General features: G+C 45.1%; 1 protein-coding gene across 1 annotated transcript; it reads right to left on the bottom strand.

The window, feature by feature from the left end:
* Positions 1-2,055: 2,055 nt before the first annotated feature.
* LOC117548816 lies at positions 2,056-15,821 on the bottom strand (the record flags this gene model as incomplete). Its single annotated transcript, XM_034220303.1, is given in 7 exon segments — positions 2,056-2,840; positions 4,109-4,744; positions 4,896-5,606; positions 9,706-10,362; positions 10,365-10,382; positions 11,519-11,533; positions 15,806-15,821. Coding segments are annotated over 7 exon segments (2,763 nt in total), but the record flags the coding sequence as incomplete, so codon positions are not given.
* Positions 15,822-17,213: the final 1,392 nt, after the last annotated feature.

A 17,213-nucleotide genomic window follows, 5' to 3' on the forward strand; every position in this document is an offset into this window, starting at 1 on the left:
ACATGGTATCCCTTTCTCTGTTTGCAACTTCTTCAATCCCATTTGGTTCCCTGCAATCGTTATGCTCTGTTTTTACGTGCACCTGCGTTGTGTTTTTCTGCAAGGACATTTTTATATCCTGTCAGTTTTTAACTATGTATTTTAACTAGTTAAGGGATTCTAGTTCTTGTACAGCTGGATCTTAAGTTACCAGAGAAGCAATACCAGCATCAGAGACTCAAAGCTTCATGACAAAGCAAAACTCTGTCTTTTACAATTACTTTGATTGAGTTACCCCTAGTGGAAGAAAATTACACATTGTGCGTTTAAAAAATGAGCTCTGATTGAATAATGTTGTTGGCATGAATTTGAAAATCTAAAAACTGGAGACTAAAGAGGAATACAAATCTCCAAATCCCTCCATGCCCACACTCCCTGCATCACCCTGCAAGCCTCTTATGTTTTTTTAATCACAGCTTTGACCTAAATTAAGTTTCAGCCTCAGTGATCGGGACCAAATTTACCACTAACTTGCATCAAACCAAACACTAACCTGAAACAGCTGCTTTCTGCACGGTATTCTATGTTTTAGCCTAAATGCTCTGAAGTTAGTATCACTGAGAGGTCATAATGCAGACTTCTTTTATGGGCTTTAAGGGGTCGAAAAGTTCAGTCCTCCTGCTGAGGTGCACTGGCCGTCACTGTACTGTCTCCCAGACATCTCTCCCCGGGGGACGCCATTGTATCAGAGCATGAAGGGAAGTGGAGGATGCACGATTCCTTTAAACCAGGCCTAAATCATCCCCTTCCCCATCCATTTTCCCAGCCTCTGCCCATCTCTCCGCCTGGTTCTGTTTCCACCTGGAAAAATAGCATGCAGTGAAACGTGATACAGGGTGGAGGCAGGGGGGTCGCCCCGGTCGCTGCTCTGTCCCGCTAATGGAGATGGATGTTGGCTCAAAATTGTCTCCGAACAGCCTCCATGACGAACGGAGAGGGAGGAGATCCATTTCTCCTGTGCTTTCTCTAAGGCTGCAGAACTCCTCTAATAAGGGGGAGAGGGGGGGGGGGAGCACTCACGACTTGATTTGAGACAGGGGGGTGTGGGATGAAGAACTGCAGAAAGAATAGGATGGCAGACAGAGAAGACATGTGGGGAGACAGAAAAGAGGGAAAATGAGTGTCAGGAGAATGGAGTGGAGGAATTACATGTTGACAACAGAGGAAGATAGATGATAAGGCAGCAGGGAGAGAGTGAATAGAAGGAGTAATGATGGTCAAAAAGGTATAATGCAAACCCCTGAGATGAGGACTGTCAGAGATAAATAGACCAAGATTGCTTACAAATTATTCCGTTGCAATTATGCCTCCAGTAAGTCCATCCTGGAAAATGTCATCATACTGTAACCTACTGTTGGGATTTCCCTTGTGTTTTATCACAGTTATCACAACATGTGTTGGTGTGCTTTGGGGGTTAACACCAGGGTTATCTGAGTAAAACAACACTCTGGATGATAAGAGGCAGAAAAAGAATGATAGCTTTTATGGCAAGAGGTGAGGTATATTTGAGCTGAATTATAAATTGGTTGTAATTGTCATTACAGTCATTGAGTTTGCAATCAGGTACATATCAGATACTACTATGTTGATCCAGAAGGGTGCATTAATAAGCTACCAAGCAGAATGAAAACAAAATAATAAAGTAATTAAAAATAGCCCAACCCAGCCTCATCAAGAACTATAATCCAATTACATATATTATTCTGAAATACTGGATCATAAGCCATTGTACTTTTAGTACTTATATACGTATATTTTGATACCAATACTTTTGTACTTTGACTTCCACTGTGGAATACAGGAATTGTTATTGTAACAGTATTTTGTCAATGTGGTATACGTTTACTTAGGTTAAACATTTAAGAATTTCTTCCACCACTGCAGAGGTGTGATGTTTCAGTGGCCATATAAAAACCTTGTCTTGTACAACAGCTCCCCCTTGTGGAAAAACAAATCAAACGAACATATAACAAACTGGTCTCTTTTATTCAAGACAGTGATTTTTGCACTGTTTATTTTTGACTTTGTAGTCAGAAGAAACACATGCATTCATTTTGTCTTTTTTAGATAGCAATGTACTTCCTCCTTGCATCAACATGTATTATTATGATCGTCCTGTTTGCTTTTTTCTCTGAGTTCCTGTATGGCCTCCCAGCTGTGCTCCAGGCTCGTCCTCAGCTCAGCCAGATCCCTCCTGATCTCCTCCAGGAGCTCTAGTTTTGACAGCTTCCTGTCAATGGAGGAGAGCACTTCCTGCTGCCCGGCCTCCTCCTGGACGGCAGGATCCTCCTCTGCGGTGGGACAGTGGGGCTCCTGAAATGACCCCATGGTTTGCTGCCAAATCATCTCAAAGTACAAGTCAATGAAGGCTTCCAGCTCCTGCAGGCTGCTGTCGCCCCATTGGTCAATCAGCGCCTGAAGGTCTCCAGACTCAGTGAGCCTCCTGAGGGTCCGCTCTCTCAGAGCAGGGCGGCAGAGGGACTGCACACCAATGGCATGTTCCTCATCCAGCACCCTGTGTTGTGTTTGAGGTAAAACCAGGAGCATTGTAGGATGGCTGGTTGTGAACACGGGGCGTTCACTGTTCAAGTGGAGATCATCGGTAGGGAACAAGTGTGGAATTATTATTTTCCACCTCATGGATGAAAACATGGAGGATAAATAGGACATAAAGCCCTCTCTGTCCCGCATACTGGGTCCAGTTTGTCTTCGTCTTCTTCCTGCTGGAACTGCCACTACCTGTCCACCACCTCCTGAGCAGTTCAGTGACGTCTGAGGGCTGGGATTGGCTGGTCCAGTCACTGTAAAGGAGAAATAATGGCAGTGTGATTTCATGAGTGCCATAAAAATACCAACAATTATTTAACAACCGTCTCCACCCTTCCCAAGATATAAAGCCGTTTATTTAGTATTACAGATAATGTTTGATCCCTCCCTGTGTTACACCTGATAGGACAATCTTTAGAGATACTGTATGTGTTGCTTATATTATTTCTCAATTAAGCATTTGGTATAAAACATAGTTTAAATTGTCTATCCTGATTTCTGAATATCCATAAATTACTTGTTTGTTAGTCCAAAGCTTTGTATAGTATAATTTTATACAGAGAAAAGCAGAAAATCTCCATATTTGAGAGGCTAGAATATGTTTTCATTAATACAATATTGTATTGTGTTGCGTGTGTGCATGCAGTTGTGAGTGCATTTCTCTCTTCTGTCAAATGCTTTCCTAGTATAAACCAACGTCATCCCGTTTTTTCTTGTGACCCAACATCAATGGTTTGCATACATTATTGTTCAAGTCATTGTTAGAGGCCGTGTATCAATAGCATAGTTGTTCTTAGTACGTGTTGATCCTGGGAAAGTAATTGAGGTGTGACAACTAGTAATGCATGATAGAGCTTAATTTAATGTGAAGACCTTCTGAGATAATATGCCTTTGTGTTCCAGCCATCTAAACCCAAACCTCAAACTGCCGACCTGGGGCCTTCCTCCTGGCCTATGACTCAGGTAAATGTTACCTTCATCCTTGCCTTGCCTCGCCTTGTGTGTGATAAAAGTGTTTGTGTCATTTTCCCTTTGTGAAGATAACCAGCCATGAATAGATTAGTGAAATTGTATAAATTCCTCATCCTGTAAACTGTCTTGTGACTCCTTGAGGTCATTGCTCTATGAAGCGTATCATTACAAGCTTCAGTCCAGGATAAACTGTCTAGACCTAAAGTGACAAAAGAAACATCTAATTGCTGGAGGTCAAAGGATCAAATGGTGAAAAACGTTACAAAATACTGCTGTTTAAATTAGATCTTTTCACAGCAATATAAAATAGGTATTAGCAATGAAATCACAACTGTTGTGACACTGTTTAACTTCTTAACACTAGCTCCAAGAAGCTTATAATACATTACGACTGTGGGCTGTGATGTAGTGTATTGTCTAACAATTGGTAGCTTTGGGGTTCCTAAAGGGTGATAAAGACTGGAAAAGTGCTGTATAAATGCAATCCATAATATCAATATCAGAATAAATAACTCCTATGGATGATCTTTACTGGCGTGGGATTACTTACAGTCATGCGACAGTTGATGTCTGCAGCATGTGAGCATTTCTAAATCGTTTTTACACAGTGTCACTGAAGCATTTTTCCACATGTGATCACCACCGTGAAGAACGGTCAGCCTTTCTCCAACCAGCATCTCGTCTATCAGTTCAATCAGTTGGTGAACTTGAACTCTATCTCCCCCGTGTTTATTGTCCAGGACGTGATATCTGTTCCCGCACATCTGGACCAGCCTCTGCAGCGGCTCTCCTTCGCTCTCAATGCGTTGCTCGATACTCGTGTCGCCCAGCCAGTCACCGTTGCTGAACAGAACTGCCGCTCTGCTCCACATCTGGCCTCCTCCGGCCTCCAGCTGTTTTTCTATTGCTCCCATGTGGGTATCATTAAATGAGGAGCTCACATTGACAACCAGGAGGATGGCACATGATGCTTCGAGGAGGTCAGAGGTCACAGAGAAACAGCCAGGTGTGTCCAGCACTGCCACTGTCTTGCCGCTGATTTTGACTCGATTTTCGGTGCAGGAAGTGGTTTGGGTTCCTGTGTGGAAGCACTCTCTGCCAAGGATGGTGTCTCCACATGAGCTTTTGCCCGTTTTCCAGCTGCCTAAAAGCACTATTCTCAGCTCATGAAGAGGGTTAAGCGTTGCTGTTGAAGAGAAGATTTACATATCAAACTGGTTAAACTTGAAACAATAAACAAAATATAAAAACAAACCCTTAACGACTAAACCTAATACTATTGAATTAGCACAACATGATTACGCTGACATTGTTTATCACTTTCAAATCTAACTCACCCAGCTGAGACTTTGCTGTCTGCCTTTGTTTCTCCTTCCTCATCAGCCTCTTCTTGGCTTTCTGCTCTTCTCTTATCATCTTCCTCTGCAGCTGGGCCATCCCCTTCCTTTCTATTTCACAATGCTGCTCAGCGTCAAATCCGGCCAACATCTCCTCAATCTTCCCAATCAGCTCTCGGACTTGAAATCCATCCCCTTTAGTTTTATTGTTCAGGACGTGATACCTGTTGTCGCATCTCTCCACGAGCCACCGCAGGGGCTCCCCCTCGCTTTCGATGCACTGCTCCGTGGTCGTGCCTCCCAGCCAGTCCCCCAAAGTGAACAGCACGATGACACGGCTCCAGATGTGCTCGCTGATCAGCTGGAGGTGCTCCTGTGCTGCCCTCCTGTAGGTCTCAGTGAAGGCTCTGTCCACACGGATCACCAGCAGGAAGACGTGAGGCCCCGGAGGGCAGAGAGACAGGCTGAGCAGCAGCTGCCTCCGGTCGAAGACGGGACTCTCGTCACTATAGTAGTTCCTCCACCAGCCCGGAGTGTCCACCACCGTCACCTGTCTCCCAAACACCGCTCCTCTTCCCACCATACACTGGGCTGTTCTCCTTGTTGGGTGGTTGATCTTACTGTTCAGGATTGTGTTCAGCGTTGATGTTTTCCCAGAACCCTTTGCACCCACCAACACAATGCGGACATCAGTAACAGGCCGTAACCTATCTGAAGGAAAAAAGTAGAAACATTATTGTATTCCTTTTAAGTTTCAACTTCTATTAACACACTTTGCAGACAGTGATGGAAAGGTTATTTTAAACTGTAATGCTTAACAGATACAAAATATAATAAGTAACTATATTTTTTGACTTTTGCACAACTTTTTTAGTGGGAATGCTGATACAGCTTTCCAACTATCTGTTATGGTACGCACGAAATTCTTTATTATTCCGCCGGGTTATTTTGCACCTCTTCTTCTCCCACATTCCACATCGCAGAAACTCTGTTCAAACATCAAAATGTTCAGCTCGGTCGGGAATCGATGGCTATAGAGAACCGCAGTGACGCGTCCTAAAACCCGGAAGTAAGTTAGCATTTTTACCATGTCCGGTTCCTTCGACAAAAAGTGATGCAATTACTCCATAGGATTTTGGAAAATAGCTCCAAATAAGGTCTGTGTTTGACACAAATTGAAGAGACAGATCACGTTTTGTTCTACGACATGAAATACATCAGCAGTGACCCCGCTGGTGATTTTTGAAGAGTTTATGTGTCTGAAAAACGATGGTTGTTAACATGTGGCTGAATAGGACTACAGAAGTTGTCCAGGCCGTTTGATGTCATTACACCGAACACGTAAAACACTCCCGCTAAGTTTGTTTGCCCTGTTCTGCTTGAAAGCAAGTACCTGCCTCCTGCAAACTGTTCAAACACACGCTTCAACCTGTACCATTTTGAATCTGTATGTTTGAATATGGATCTTAAGTTGGCGTGACATTGAAGCAGCGACCGTGCTGTAGTTCGTTTATAGCATAACGTTAGCATTTTGCTTCTGGCGACTAGATTTATGATTTGTTTTTATGATTCATACTTTCACACAAACCTCATTCCAACTTTAAAATGTTACACATCTTTCTGACAATATTCGTGTTACACAGCTTTTAAATCTGATTCGTACTTTTAGAGATATTAAACATTGTTCAGACCTTGGTAAAGAGGCCTTCTTCAGATTCTAGAGTGTGTGATGTCACAGAGTGGAGGACAGATTTAATTTTGCCTTCATATTTTCTTTTAAACCTGCCATAATTCCCAAACCCTACATTCCTGAGACATAATTTCTCATTACAAACGTAGGAAAATATCTCGTAGCTTGAGGACATGAAGTGACAAAAACGTTCAACATGTCTCCATTAAACCCCATTGTAAGTTCAGCCTCATCTTTCCCCACCACAGCAGCCGCACACCTTTAGTTAATCTGCCAAAAAGGCCACTTTATTAACCCGAAAGTACACAAAAAGCACACTTCAGAAGCTCAAGTTCCTTGACATGCTTCACGCTTTGAAATCTCACCGATATCTGTTAGTTTAGTTTAGTTTAGTTTATTAGGATCCCCATTAGCTGGTGCATAACAACAGCTAATCTTCCTGGGGTCCACAAATAACATAAAACATGACATTCGACAGTACATTACAAGACAATGATACAAATCGTGTACGGCGTCAATTTTCCTGCAAACAGTGACTTTCATATCAACCATCACATACAGCTTATTTTCTGAACAAATACAATCCTCATCATAACTGTGAAAGGCTGTGTGTGTGTCTATGTTAGCGAAAGTACCATATTCCTGCATGTGTTTAAAAAAAACGATATGAATCGGCGTGCTGCTGTATGTTTACCATAACCTGTCTGCTGCTTGTGTAATTTACAATCTTTGGGCTTCTAGATGCCTCTTCAATCGTCTTTTGAAGCTTGCTTTAGTTGTTTCTTTAGAAATCGGATCTGGCAGTGTGTTCCATGCAGCCATGGCTCGATACCGCACTGTGCTCTTCATAGACTCTGTTTTGGCTTTAGGGATTTGATAGCAACCTCTCGTGGCTCGTTTTATATGTATGGATTTTAGAGCTAGGTGTAAGTTGCTTATATAGACAGGTTGGATGTTTCAGCTCATTTATGTTTCTCAAAAAGACAAGGAGTGATACCATCAGCCTCTCTGTGACTAATGTCCAGGAGAGCTTGACATGCATTTTGTTTACATTATGTCTTGGTGTACACCTAAGGGCAAGCCGAGCTGCTATGTTTTGAACCAGTTGCAGCTTTCCCAGGTCCCTCTTGTTTGCCCCTGACCAGATCATTGAGCAGTAGTCCAGTTGTGAAAGGACTAGAGTCTCAATTACTTGTTTTGTCAGTTGCGGTGGTAAAAACACTGAGCACCTCTTGATGACAGATATATTCCTCCCCATCTTTGCCACCACTGACTCTATGTGTTTCGTCCATGATAAATTGTTCACTAGGATGAGTCTCAGGAGCTTTGTTTCCTCCACCTGCTCAACCTCTACATTATTCAGCATCAGATGCAACTGCGGTTTAGCTACTTTCCAGATTTGCGGGCATGTACCTTCCAGACTCATGTTAAAAATATGACAGATGGGTGCAGCAATGAACTTGGCTACATTCTTTAATAGCTGACCGTCTAAGTTATCAATACCTGGTGGTTTATCATTATTGATTGCCAACAATAACTTTTTTATTTTTCATAATACGTTCTCTAATATTAACATAGGACGACTCGCAGCTAGATTTTGGCATTCCCTGCCTTAGCTTCTCCACTTTATCAATGAAATAGTTATTAAAATAATTGGCAATATCTAGTGGTCTAGTGATGTATGCCCCCTCTGATTCTATAAAGGATGGTGTTGAGTTGTTTTTCCTACCCATGATGGTATTCAAGGTACCCCAGAGCTTTTTTCCATCATGCTTTATATCATTTATCTTAATCTCATAATACATTTTATTCTTCTTTCTGTTCAGTTCAGTTGTTACCGTTCTTCAACAAAACGTTCACACGTAAGAGGTTCATCTCTCATTCACAACAATGAAAATGCTCTCCTCACACATCACCATGGAAACCTTTGATCTCTGGACACATCGTTAGCTCAAATATAAACACCTGTGTCATGGAACACGATGATGTCATAACTCCAACTGACATGCTCAGAGCAGCAGACTTCAGATAATGGTTAATGTTCCTGCCCTCAACAGCTCTAAGTCAATTATGGGGTTTCATCATATGCCGTTTCCATGGAAACGCATCCCTCGTCATAAAAGATGATGTCGCTATAACTCCTATGAAAATGTTCAAAAAGTGCTCAAACTTCACATGTGTGCCAACAGTCCAACCGTGAAGACATCTACGGGACAGTTTTGAGATTTCTTCAAATGCCGTTGCCATGGCAACACAATGCTCGCCATGAAACACGGTTTTCTCATAACTTCAGTGAAAATGCTCCAAACGGCCCAACACTTCACAGGTTTGGTAACGATGCAGCCATCAACGCATCTAAGCGTATTATGGGATGTCATCTAGTGTCGTTGGCATGGCGACAGATCATTCGCTATCAAGTTAGTTCAGAAGTTTGCAGTTCAAATATTCTGCTGCTTTTCCAAGCCTTTTTACCTTCTTTTCTTCTCTCATCATCACACATTCAAGCCCCCAGTGTTCATGTATCATTTCAATCTAAATTCTTCACTTTCTTCTTACACATTACATTTCAGCATAGCAGTTTAGCGTCAGCTTTTCAGCATAAAGCATCCCCACTAGCAATTTCTTCAGGAATTACATTCTCTAGTTTTGTTTGTTTTTCCTTCTGATATGTTAAATTATATGCAAACTCAAGACAAATTATTGTGTAAATAAATATTTACCAATATATTTATTATAATTCTGATTCATATTTTTTCCTTTATTTGTATTACATAACTCTTTTACCTTGTTACTATTTACTCCCAAACACTGGTTTACTGTAGCATTAATGTGATTATTTGTAGGTAAACAAACAAATGGGTTACAGGAATAATTTAACATTTAGGGAAATATACTTATTAGGTTTGTTTGTTCAAACATGAAGCAGGAGCCAGCTGCAAAAGAGATTCACTTAGTATAATGGGGGTAATTAATATAAATTTAGCAATTGTAGTAGGCTACACAAAATAGACTTATCTAAAGACAATAATAGTCTTACTGCAGGAATTGTACAATAACTAGTGTTACCCGAAGCAGATTTGAAAAATAAGCAAAACATTTTAAATATTACAATGAACTCACCTCTCATAAGAGATCTGTGTTTCTTCATTCTCACAAACCTCTTCTGAGCTTCTACCTCCGCCCTCCTCTTCTCCACTGAAATAGCCTTTAAAATGTGTTCCTGCATCTCAAACACTCTGTGTCCATTTTCTTTGACAACTTTCTGTATTTTCTCCAGCAGCTCGGGGCCTTCAGTATCATTGCTGGAGATAACATGGTGACACCTGTGACTGCACTTCTTACTGAGCCATCTGAGGGCCTCCCCCCCCGTCCTTAGAAACTCTGTGTGGTCAGACCTGTATGCAGAGATGAAGACCACCATGCAGTGACTCCACACCCTCTCACCCAGCAGCGCCACGTGCTCCTCCACCGCCCTCCGACGCTTCTCAGAGAAACCTGAGCTTGCCTTTATTGTGATTAGAAATACATGTGGCCCAGGTGAGCACAGAGAAACGCTGTTAGCAATCTCCCTCTTCACCAGCTGTGATGTGTCCTGAGCGCTGAAGTCGCACCACCAGCCGGGGGTGTCCACCACCGCGAGCCTCCTTCCCGCCACCACACCCAGCCGGCGGGAGCACGAGGTCCTCTCTCTGGTGACAAACTCCTCTTTCCCCAGCAGTAAATTCCCAACAGAGCTCTTTCCAGAGTTTCTGCCACCCAGAAGGATTATCTTTAATGTGATGCACAACGTCCGTCCCCTAAAGAAAAATAAAAACAACAAAGGGGTTATTGTAAAAGCTATGTTGCCTAAAATACAATTAATTGTTCAAATATAATTATATATTCCTCTGAACAAAAACAACAAAGTAGCAAAAAAAACAATTTGTCAATTTAGCCCAAGAAAAAACGAGGGAAGCAACAACTGGTTTTATTTCTCCCTTATTATTTTTTTAATATAGCTTATTCAACACAGAATAAGGTTACATTGTTTAGGTTATGTAAATATGTCATGGTTTTCTTTCTTTTTATGCTAGTATGTTGAATATCTTTAAATAGTTTTGTAAACACATTGTTTTATATCCTGTGACACTTCATAGACTTAACAATAAACCAAAACATTGAAAATGAAGTGGTAAATTAATAATAATACAATTTGGTTGTAGAAATGTAAAACAAATTGCCCCAAAATGAGATAGGCTACATCTATATAAGAGCACACTGATTTGCCTCTGTTTTGTAAACTAAAATATTTACAAAACTTGTGAAGCACTCTGAGACAAATAGGATTTGTGATTTTGGGCTATATACTGTAAATAAACTTGAACAGAATTAAAATACTTGTGGTGACACGTTATTGGACATAATTCACCTCTCGTATTGTGTTGCCACACGGACCCTTTAGTGGGGATACCTGTAGCGTTAGCTTCCATTCCTGCTAGCTCATCAAGCAGAGCAGTTCATGTGATAACCTCTCTGTTATTAATGGCTAATAAAGATTAGAACTCTGTTCTTAATACACCGCCTCCGACTCCCTTTTCCTGGCACTACACTGGTGACCCCGACTTTTCCGAGAAAGTTTCCGGGAAATTAACGAGCATGGCTGAACGCGATGTGTTCGTAAAGCTGCCGGAATTCTGGGAGCACGCCGCGGAGGCATGATTCGCACATGTGGAGGCGCACTTCGCCTGCCGACAGGTCCGTGACGGGGACCTGAAATACTACCATGTTGTAGCAGCGCTGGGCAGCTCTGCGTCGTCCAGGTTGGTGGGATTCATCGCAGCCCCCCCCACATCATGGCAAATATGAGGCGATTAAGGCCCTTCTCCTTAAGACATTTAGCTTATCTGCTAAGGAGAGGGCTCGCCAGTTACTTGACATTCAAGGCCTAGGAGACAGCAAGCCATCTCAGCTAATGGAGAAAATGCTAAATCTGCTAGGGGGGAGGATCCCCGGCTTTTATTCACCGAGATTTTCCTGCGTCACTTGCCTCCTCGGGTCCAGACAGCGCTGGCCAACACGCCTGTCACAGAGCCCCGTGCTTTGGCTGAGGAAGCGGATCGTTTTTTCCTGGCTACACAACAGCCCGGTGCAGAGACGTTAGCCGCGACGCTCAGCGGCCCACCTGCAGTCAAGAAAGCGTGGCGGAGGCCGGACACGGCTGTGGCGAGCCGGCGTGGAGACGCCGGAGAGTGCGTTTACCACGCACGTTTCGGGACAAGGGCGAAGAGATGCATCGCTCCGTGCAGCTACAAGCCCCCGGGAAACGGAGGGGCCGGCGCTCAGTAGTGGCTCTGAGTGTCGGCGGCACGTGCAGGCTCCTCTTCGTCAGCGACAGCGTTTCGGGGAGCCTGTTTCTGTGTGACATGGGCGCTCAACGGAGCGTAGTTCCAGCGTCGAGTGAAGACGTCGCCCGTGGGGGGCACGGACCGCGATTGACGACAGCTAACGGCAGTCCCATTCGCACGTACGGCGTGAGGCCTATGTGTCTGTGCATCGGAGGACAGCGTTTCAGCTGGGATTTCGTGACAGCGGACATTTCTTTTCCCCTCCTCGGAGCGGATTTTTTGTGTGCTCATGGACTCTTAGTGGACGTTAAGAATAGGCGTTTGGTTGATGCCTTAACGTTTTCTTCCCTCATGTGCACACTTGGCAGCGCAGCTGTCAGGGGCAGACACGTTTCTCAGACTGTTGGCCGAGTTTCCAGACCTGTCGCTACCCACCTTCTCTGCGCTTACCACTAAGCATGGCGTGGAACACCACGTCACTACCGGGGGGCCTCCTGTCTACGCCAGGGCCCGGCGGTTGAACCCTTCTAAGCTGGCTGTGGCGAGGGCGGAGTTCGCAACCATGGAGCGCCTGGGCATTGTCCGCCGCTCCGACAGTCCTTGGGCTTCCCCCCTGCACGTCGTTCCCAAACGGATTACCGCCGACTCAACGACGACTCAACGACGCCACTACGCCTGACAGCGCGTAGGAAAAGTCCTGAATGTGCGGCACCGGATAGCGATCCGGTGCCGCACATTCAGGACTTTTCGGCGCATCTGGCCGGTACGGGGGTGTTTTCCAAGGTGGACCTGGTGCGTGGATACCACCAGGTGCCCATGCACCCCCTGGACATTCCCAAGACAGCAGTGATAACGCCTTTTGGACTTTTTGAGTTCCTGCGGATGCCTTTTGGACTCAAGAATGCCGCTCAGGCGTTCCAGCGCCTGATGGATTCGGTGCTGCGGGACCTGCCGTTTGTGTTTGTCTACCTCGACGACATACTCGTCGCCAGCGCTTCAGTGCAGGAGCACCTGTCCCACCTCCGAGCCCTTTTCACACAGCTCAACGAACACGGATTAATCATCAATCCTGCAAAGTGCCAGTTCGGGGTGTCGGACATCGATTTCCTGGGGCACCGCGTCACCAAGGGCGGTGCGACACCTCTGCCAGCAAAGGAGGAGGCTGTTGCGGCTATTCCTCGCCCGTACACGCTTCGTGAGTTTCTGGGGATGGTGACTTTCTACCACCGTTTCATCGCCCGGGCCGCACACATCATGAGGCCGCTGTATGAAGCGTTGAAAGGCAAGACCCCCGTCCAGGAGATCGACTGGACAGCAGAGGCGGACGGCGCTTTTGCTGAGGTCAAGACCGCGTTGGCTCAGGCGGCTTTGCTGGCACACCCATCATCTACGGCTCCCATCTCCATCACCACGGACGCGTCGGACTACGCGGTCGGCGCAGTGCACGAGCAGTGGGTGGAGGGCGCTTGGCAGCCGCTCGCCTTTTTCAGCCGCCAGCTGACGCCTAGAGAACGCAAATACAGCGCCTTTGACCGGGAGCTCCTCTGACTTTATTTGGCCGTGCGGCACTTCCGTTTCATGCTGGAAGGCCGTGAATTTATGGCGTTTGTCGACCACAAGCCGCTCACCTTCGCCATATCAAAAGTGGCGGAGCCTTGGTCGGCACGTCAGCAGCGGCAGCTGTCCTACATATCGGAGTTCACTACGGACATTAAGCACGTGGCTGGCAAGTCGAACCTGGTTGCTGATTGCCTCTCCAGGGTCATCATCGGTGCCGTCCAGTTGGGCCTGGACTATACTCGCATGGTGGCGGACCAGGTCACAGATCCCGGCGTCCAGGCTCTGAAGGTGGAGAGCGCGGGGCTGCGCTTGGAGGACGTGGTGTTCGGCGACGTGGGCATTACTCTCCTGTGTGACGTCTCTACGGGCCTGGCGCGGCCTATCGTCCCTGCCAGCTGGAGGCGTCCTGTGTTCGAGGCTGTGCACGGCCTGTCACACCCCGGCGTTAAACCTTCAGTACGTTTGGTAGCGGCGAAGTTCGTTTGGCAAGGACTGAAAAGGGACGTGAGGACTTGGGCCAGGGAGTGCGTGGCTTGTCAACGCGCTAAGGTGCACCGCCACACGAAGGCCCCGTTGGAGCGTTTCCTGGTGCCTGAGAGGAGGTTTGATCACGTCAACATTGACCTGGTTGGTCCATTGCCTTCCTCTCAGGGGTTTTCCTACCTCCTCACCATGGTGGACAGAACGACCCGTTGGCCGGAGGCGGTTCCGCTCGTTTCGACATCAGCCGCAGAGGTTGCCCGGGCCTTCATTGCAACGTGGGTGTGTCGTTTTGGCACCCCGTCAGACATTTCCTCAGACAGGGGCTCTCAGTTCACGTCCGAGCTCTGGAACGCTGTGGCAGGCGGTTTGGGGGTTAAGCTGCACAGGACTACCGCTTACCACCCTCAGGCTAACGGCCTCTGCGAGCGCTTCCATCGCTCCATGAAGGCGGCCCTCAAGGCCGGCCTTACGGACGGTAACTGGGTCGACAAGCTGCCCTGGGTGATGCTGGGCCTGAGGACCGCACTTAAGGAAGATCTGCAGTGTTCTACAGCGGAGATGGTCTACGGTCAGCCGCTGAGAGTTCCGGGGGATTTCCTCCCAAATGCATCAGCTCCCTGGTCTGCCACGGCCCAGCGAGTTTTTCTGTGTGACGCGGCGGAGGCTTTCGCTCCAGTCCCGACTACTCAGCATGGTGCCCCAGGGTCTCGAGTTCCCGCGGAGCTACGCTCGGCTGGGCACGTCTTCATTTGTCACGACGCACACAGAGGCCCCCTGCAGCCCCCTTACGATGGACCTTTCCGGGTTGTGGAACACGGTGAAAAACACCTGGTGGTCGACATGGGCGGTAAGGCTGAGCACGTCTCGGTTGACCGGGTGAAGGCTGCTCACTTGGACGTGGACCGGCCGGTGGTGCTGGCTCGGCCGCCGAGACGGGGCTGACCCCCGGCTTTGATTCCTGTCAGGGAGTGTGGACCTCCGGTCCCTGCTCTGTCAGGGGCCGCACGGGCGGAGGTCGCTGTACCGACTCCGGTGCGCAGGTCTCGTGGGGGCAGGCGGATTGTTCCTCCCCGCCATACATGTTTACACGTGAATTCTGTGGGGGCTTGTGTGGTGACACGTTATTGGACATAATTCACCTCTCGTATTGTGTTGCCACACGGACCCTTTAGTGGGAACACCTGTAGCGTTAGCTTCCATTCCTGCTAGCTCATCAAGCAGAGCAGTTCATGTGATAACCTCTCTGTTATTAATGGCTAATAAAGATTAGAACTCTGTTCTTAATACACCGCCTCCGACTCCTTTTTCCTGGCACTACATACTTCCATTTGAAATCTCATGACACTTATACATAATAGTATAAAGGCAATATATTATAGCATGAATTATGAAACTGCAATGCACTATAAATACCAAGGTAAGAGTATAAAATGAAACAAATCTAAATATGGCCAAGAAGTAGTAAATATCAATAAAAAAATATTGAGAAGACATTTAGATTGAACCAGATTACAACTACTTAACTATAAAGCAATAGGTTGTTTATAATTCAAAGTCAAGACATAATTGTGTATCTAATGTAGATATTAGGAAACCTTCACAATTAAACTTACATGTCAACTTCTCGCTGGTTGCCATCTCACATTCTGTAGGACAGGTATACTTTAAACAAACAGCATTTATTCACACCCTTATTTAATGTCCGTCCTTCTGTGTCCTTGGGAGAAATGTGGTGAAAGCTTCCTCTTGAGGGTGTACTGTAGCAGAAGTTTGTGATTTATGTGTTTATGAGTCTGAAGGTTGTCCATAATGATTAATCAGACCACATGCAGTGAGCCACACCTCTCTGCAGCAGGTCGACAGTCCATGTCGAAGAGAAACATGAAGAGGGTGTGTAAAACGTATCGTGTACCATCACACACAGATACTGTGCATTACAGTGTTATCACAGGACATTGAATAGGGAATACAAATAATCAAAATACAAGTGTTTATGTTTTAAATGTTTTTATTGGTGAAGCATAATTATTTTTAAAGACAACAAAACATGGTCGTGCTCTGTCGTAGATTACACTATAGTAAAAATCATTTAAAATATTTGTAATTAGCTCTACTGTCTGCAACTAAAATGTTAATTGGGTTAGAAAGCTACGGTAATTAAACATTAGCAAATTGCTAAATGCAGGCTGGCTCGTCAGTCCCCTCCTGCTCCCTGGCTAAATGACGCACTGCGTGCTAATAGAACCATCCTTCGGGCAGCAGAGCGGAAACGGTGGAAATCCAAACACCATGACGACCTCCTAACCTATCAAGCTCTCCTCTTTCTCTGCTTCGATCTCTCAGGCAAAAAGCACTTTCTTTCAAGATAAGATCCAATCTTCCTATTCCAATCCCAAAAAACTATTTTCCATCTTTTCCACCCTCTTGGACCCCCCCCAAAGCCCCTTTCCCCTCCTCCCTTCTGTCAAGCAACTTTGTTAACTACTTTGAACAATTTTTTGATGATATTCACTCTTCTTTTTCTGACTCACCTTTACTCACCACTGGGTCACCAGACCCTCCTTCCACCCAGTGGCGCCTCCAGAAATCTTTCAAGGGGGGGCCACTGAAAATCTTGGGGTGGCCCACCAAAACCAATAATTTAATTGTTGTAAAAGTATAGACTAGATGAAAACAATGGCAAAGAGAATCACCTACTGATATACTTTGGTTTCTTATTTTACATTTTCTGATACTATTCATCTGAAGTGAATATAATACGGATAGTTAACATTTTACTTCAAACAACATTTAAAATAACCTTATTTTGTGTTATGTATACATGTGTTGGTGATTTATTGTTTTGTTTTTTATATATGCTAGTTGTTCTTTCCTTTTAAAAAGACAAATACAGCTTAATTTAAATAAGTTCCTTTATTGTAAGGCACAAAATGTTCAGCATTCTCAACACATACAATACACAACAGCAACACGTTCTTCAGTTATATTATGTCTCTAGGTTATAAATTGTTTTAGACTGAACAAAGCTGTTTGTGTCACACTGGGATCAAAGATGATTGACATGACTTTATTAAATCAAGTTTTAAAACATGACTATTTTATTTCAACAGGACACAAAAAACACAAGGGGTAACATGGTAAATACATACTGTGATTGAACACAAAAACACCATCTATTATTGACCTTTATAGCAAATTCAAAACATTATAAATGATACAAAACACCACCTTTTAGTATTAGACAGAAAATAGGTGACGAGA

Source organism: Gymnodraco acuticeps, unplaced genomic scaffold, assembly GCF_902827175.1.
Source record: "Gymnodraco acuticeps unplaced genomic scaffold, fGymAcu1.1, whole genome shotgun sequence".
Taxonomy (NCBI): domain Eukaryota; kingdom Metazoa; phylum Chordata; class Actinopteri; order Perciformes; family Bathydraconidae; genus Gymnodraco; species Gymnodraco acuticeps.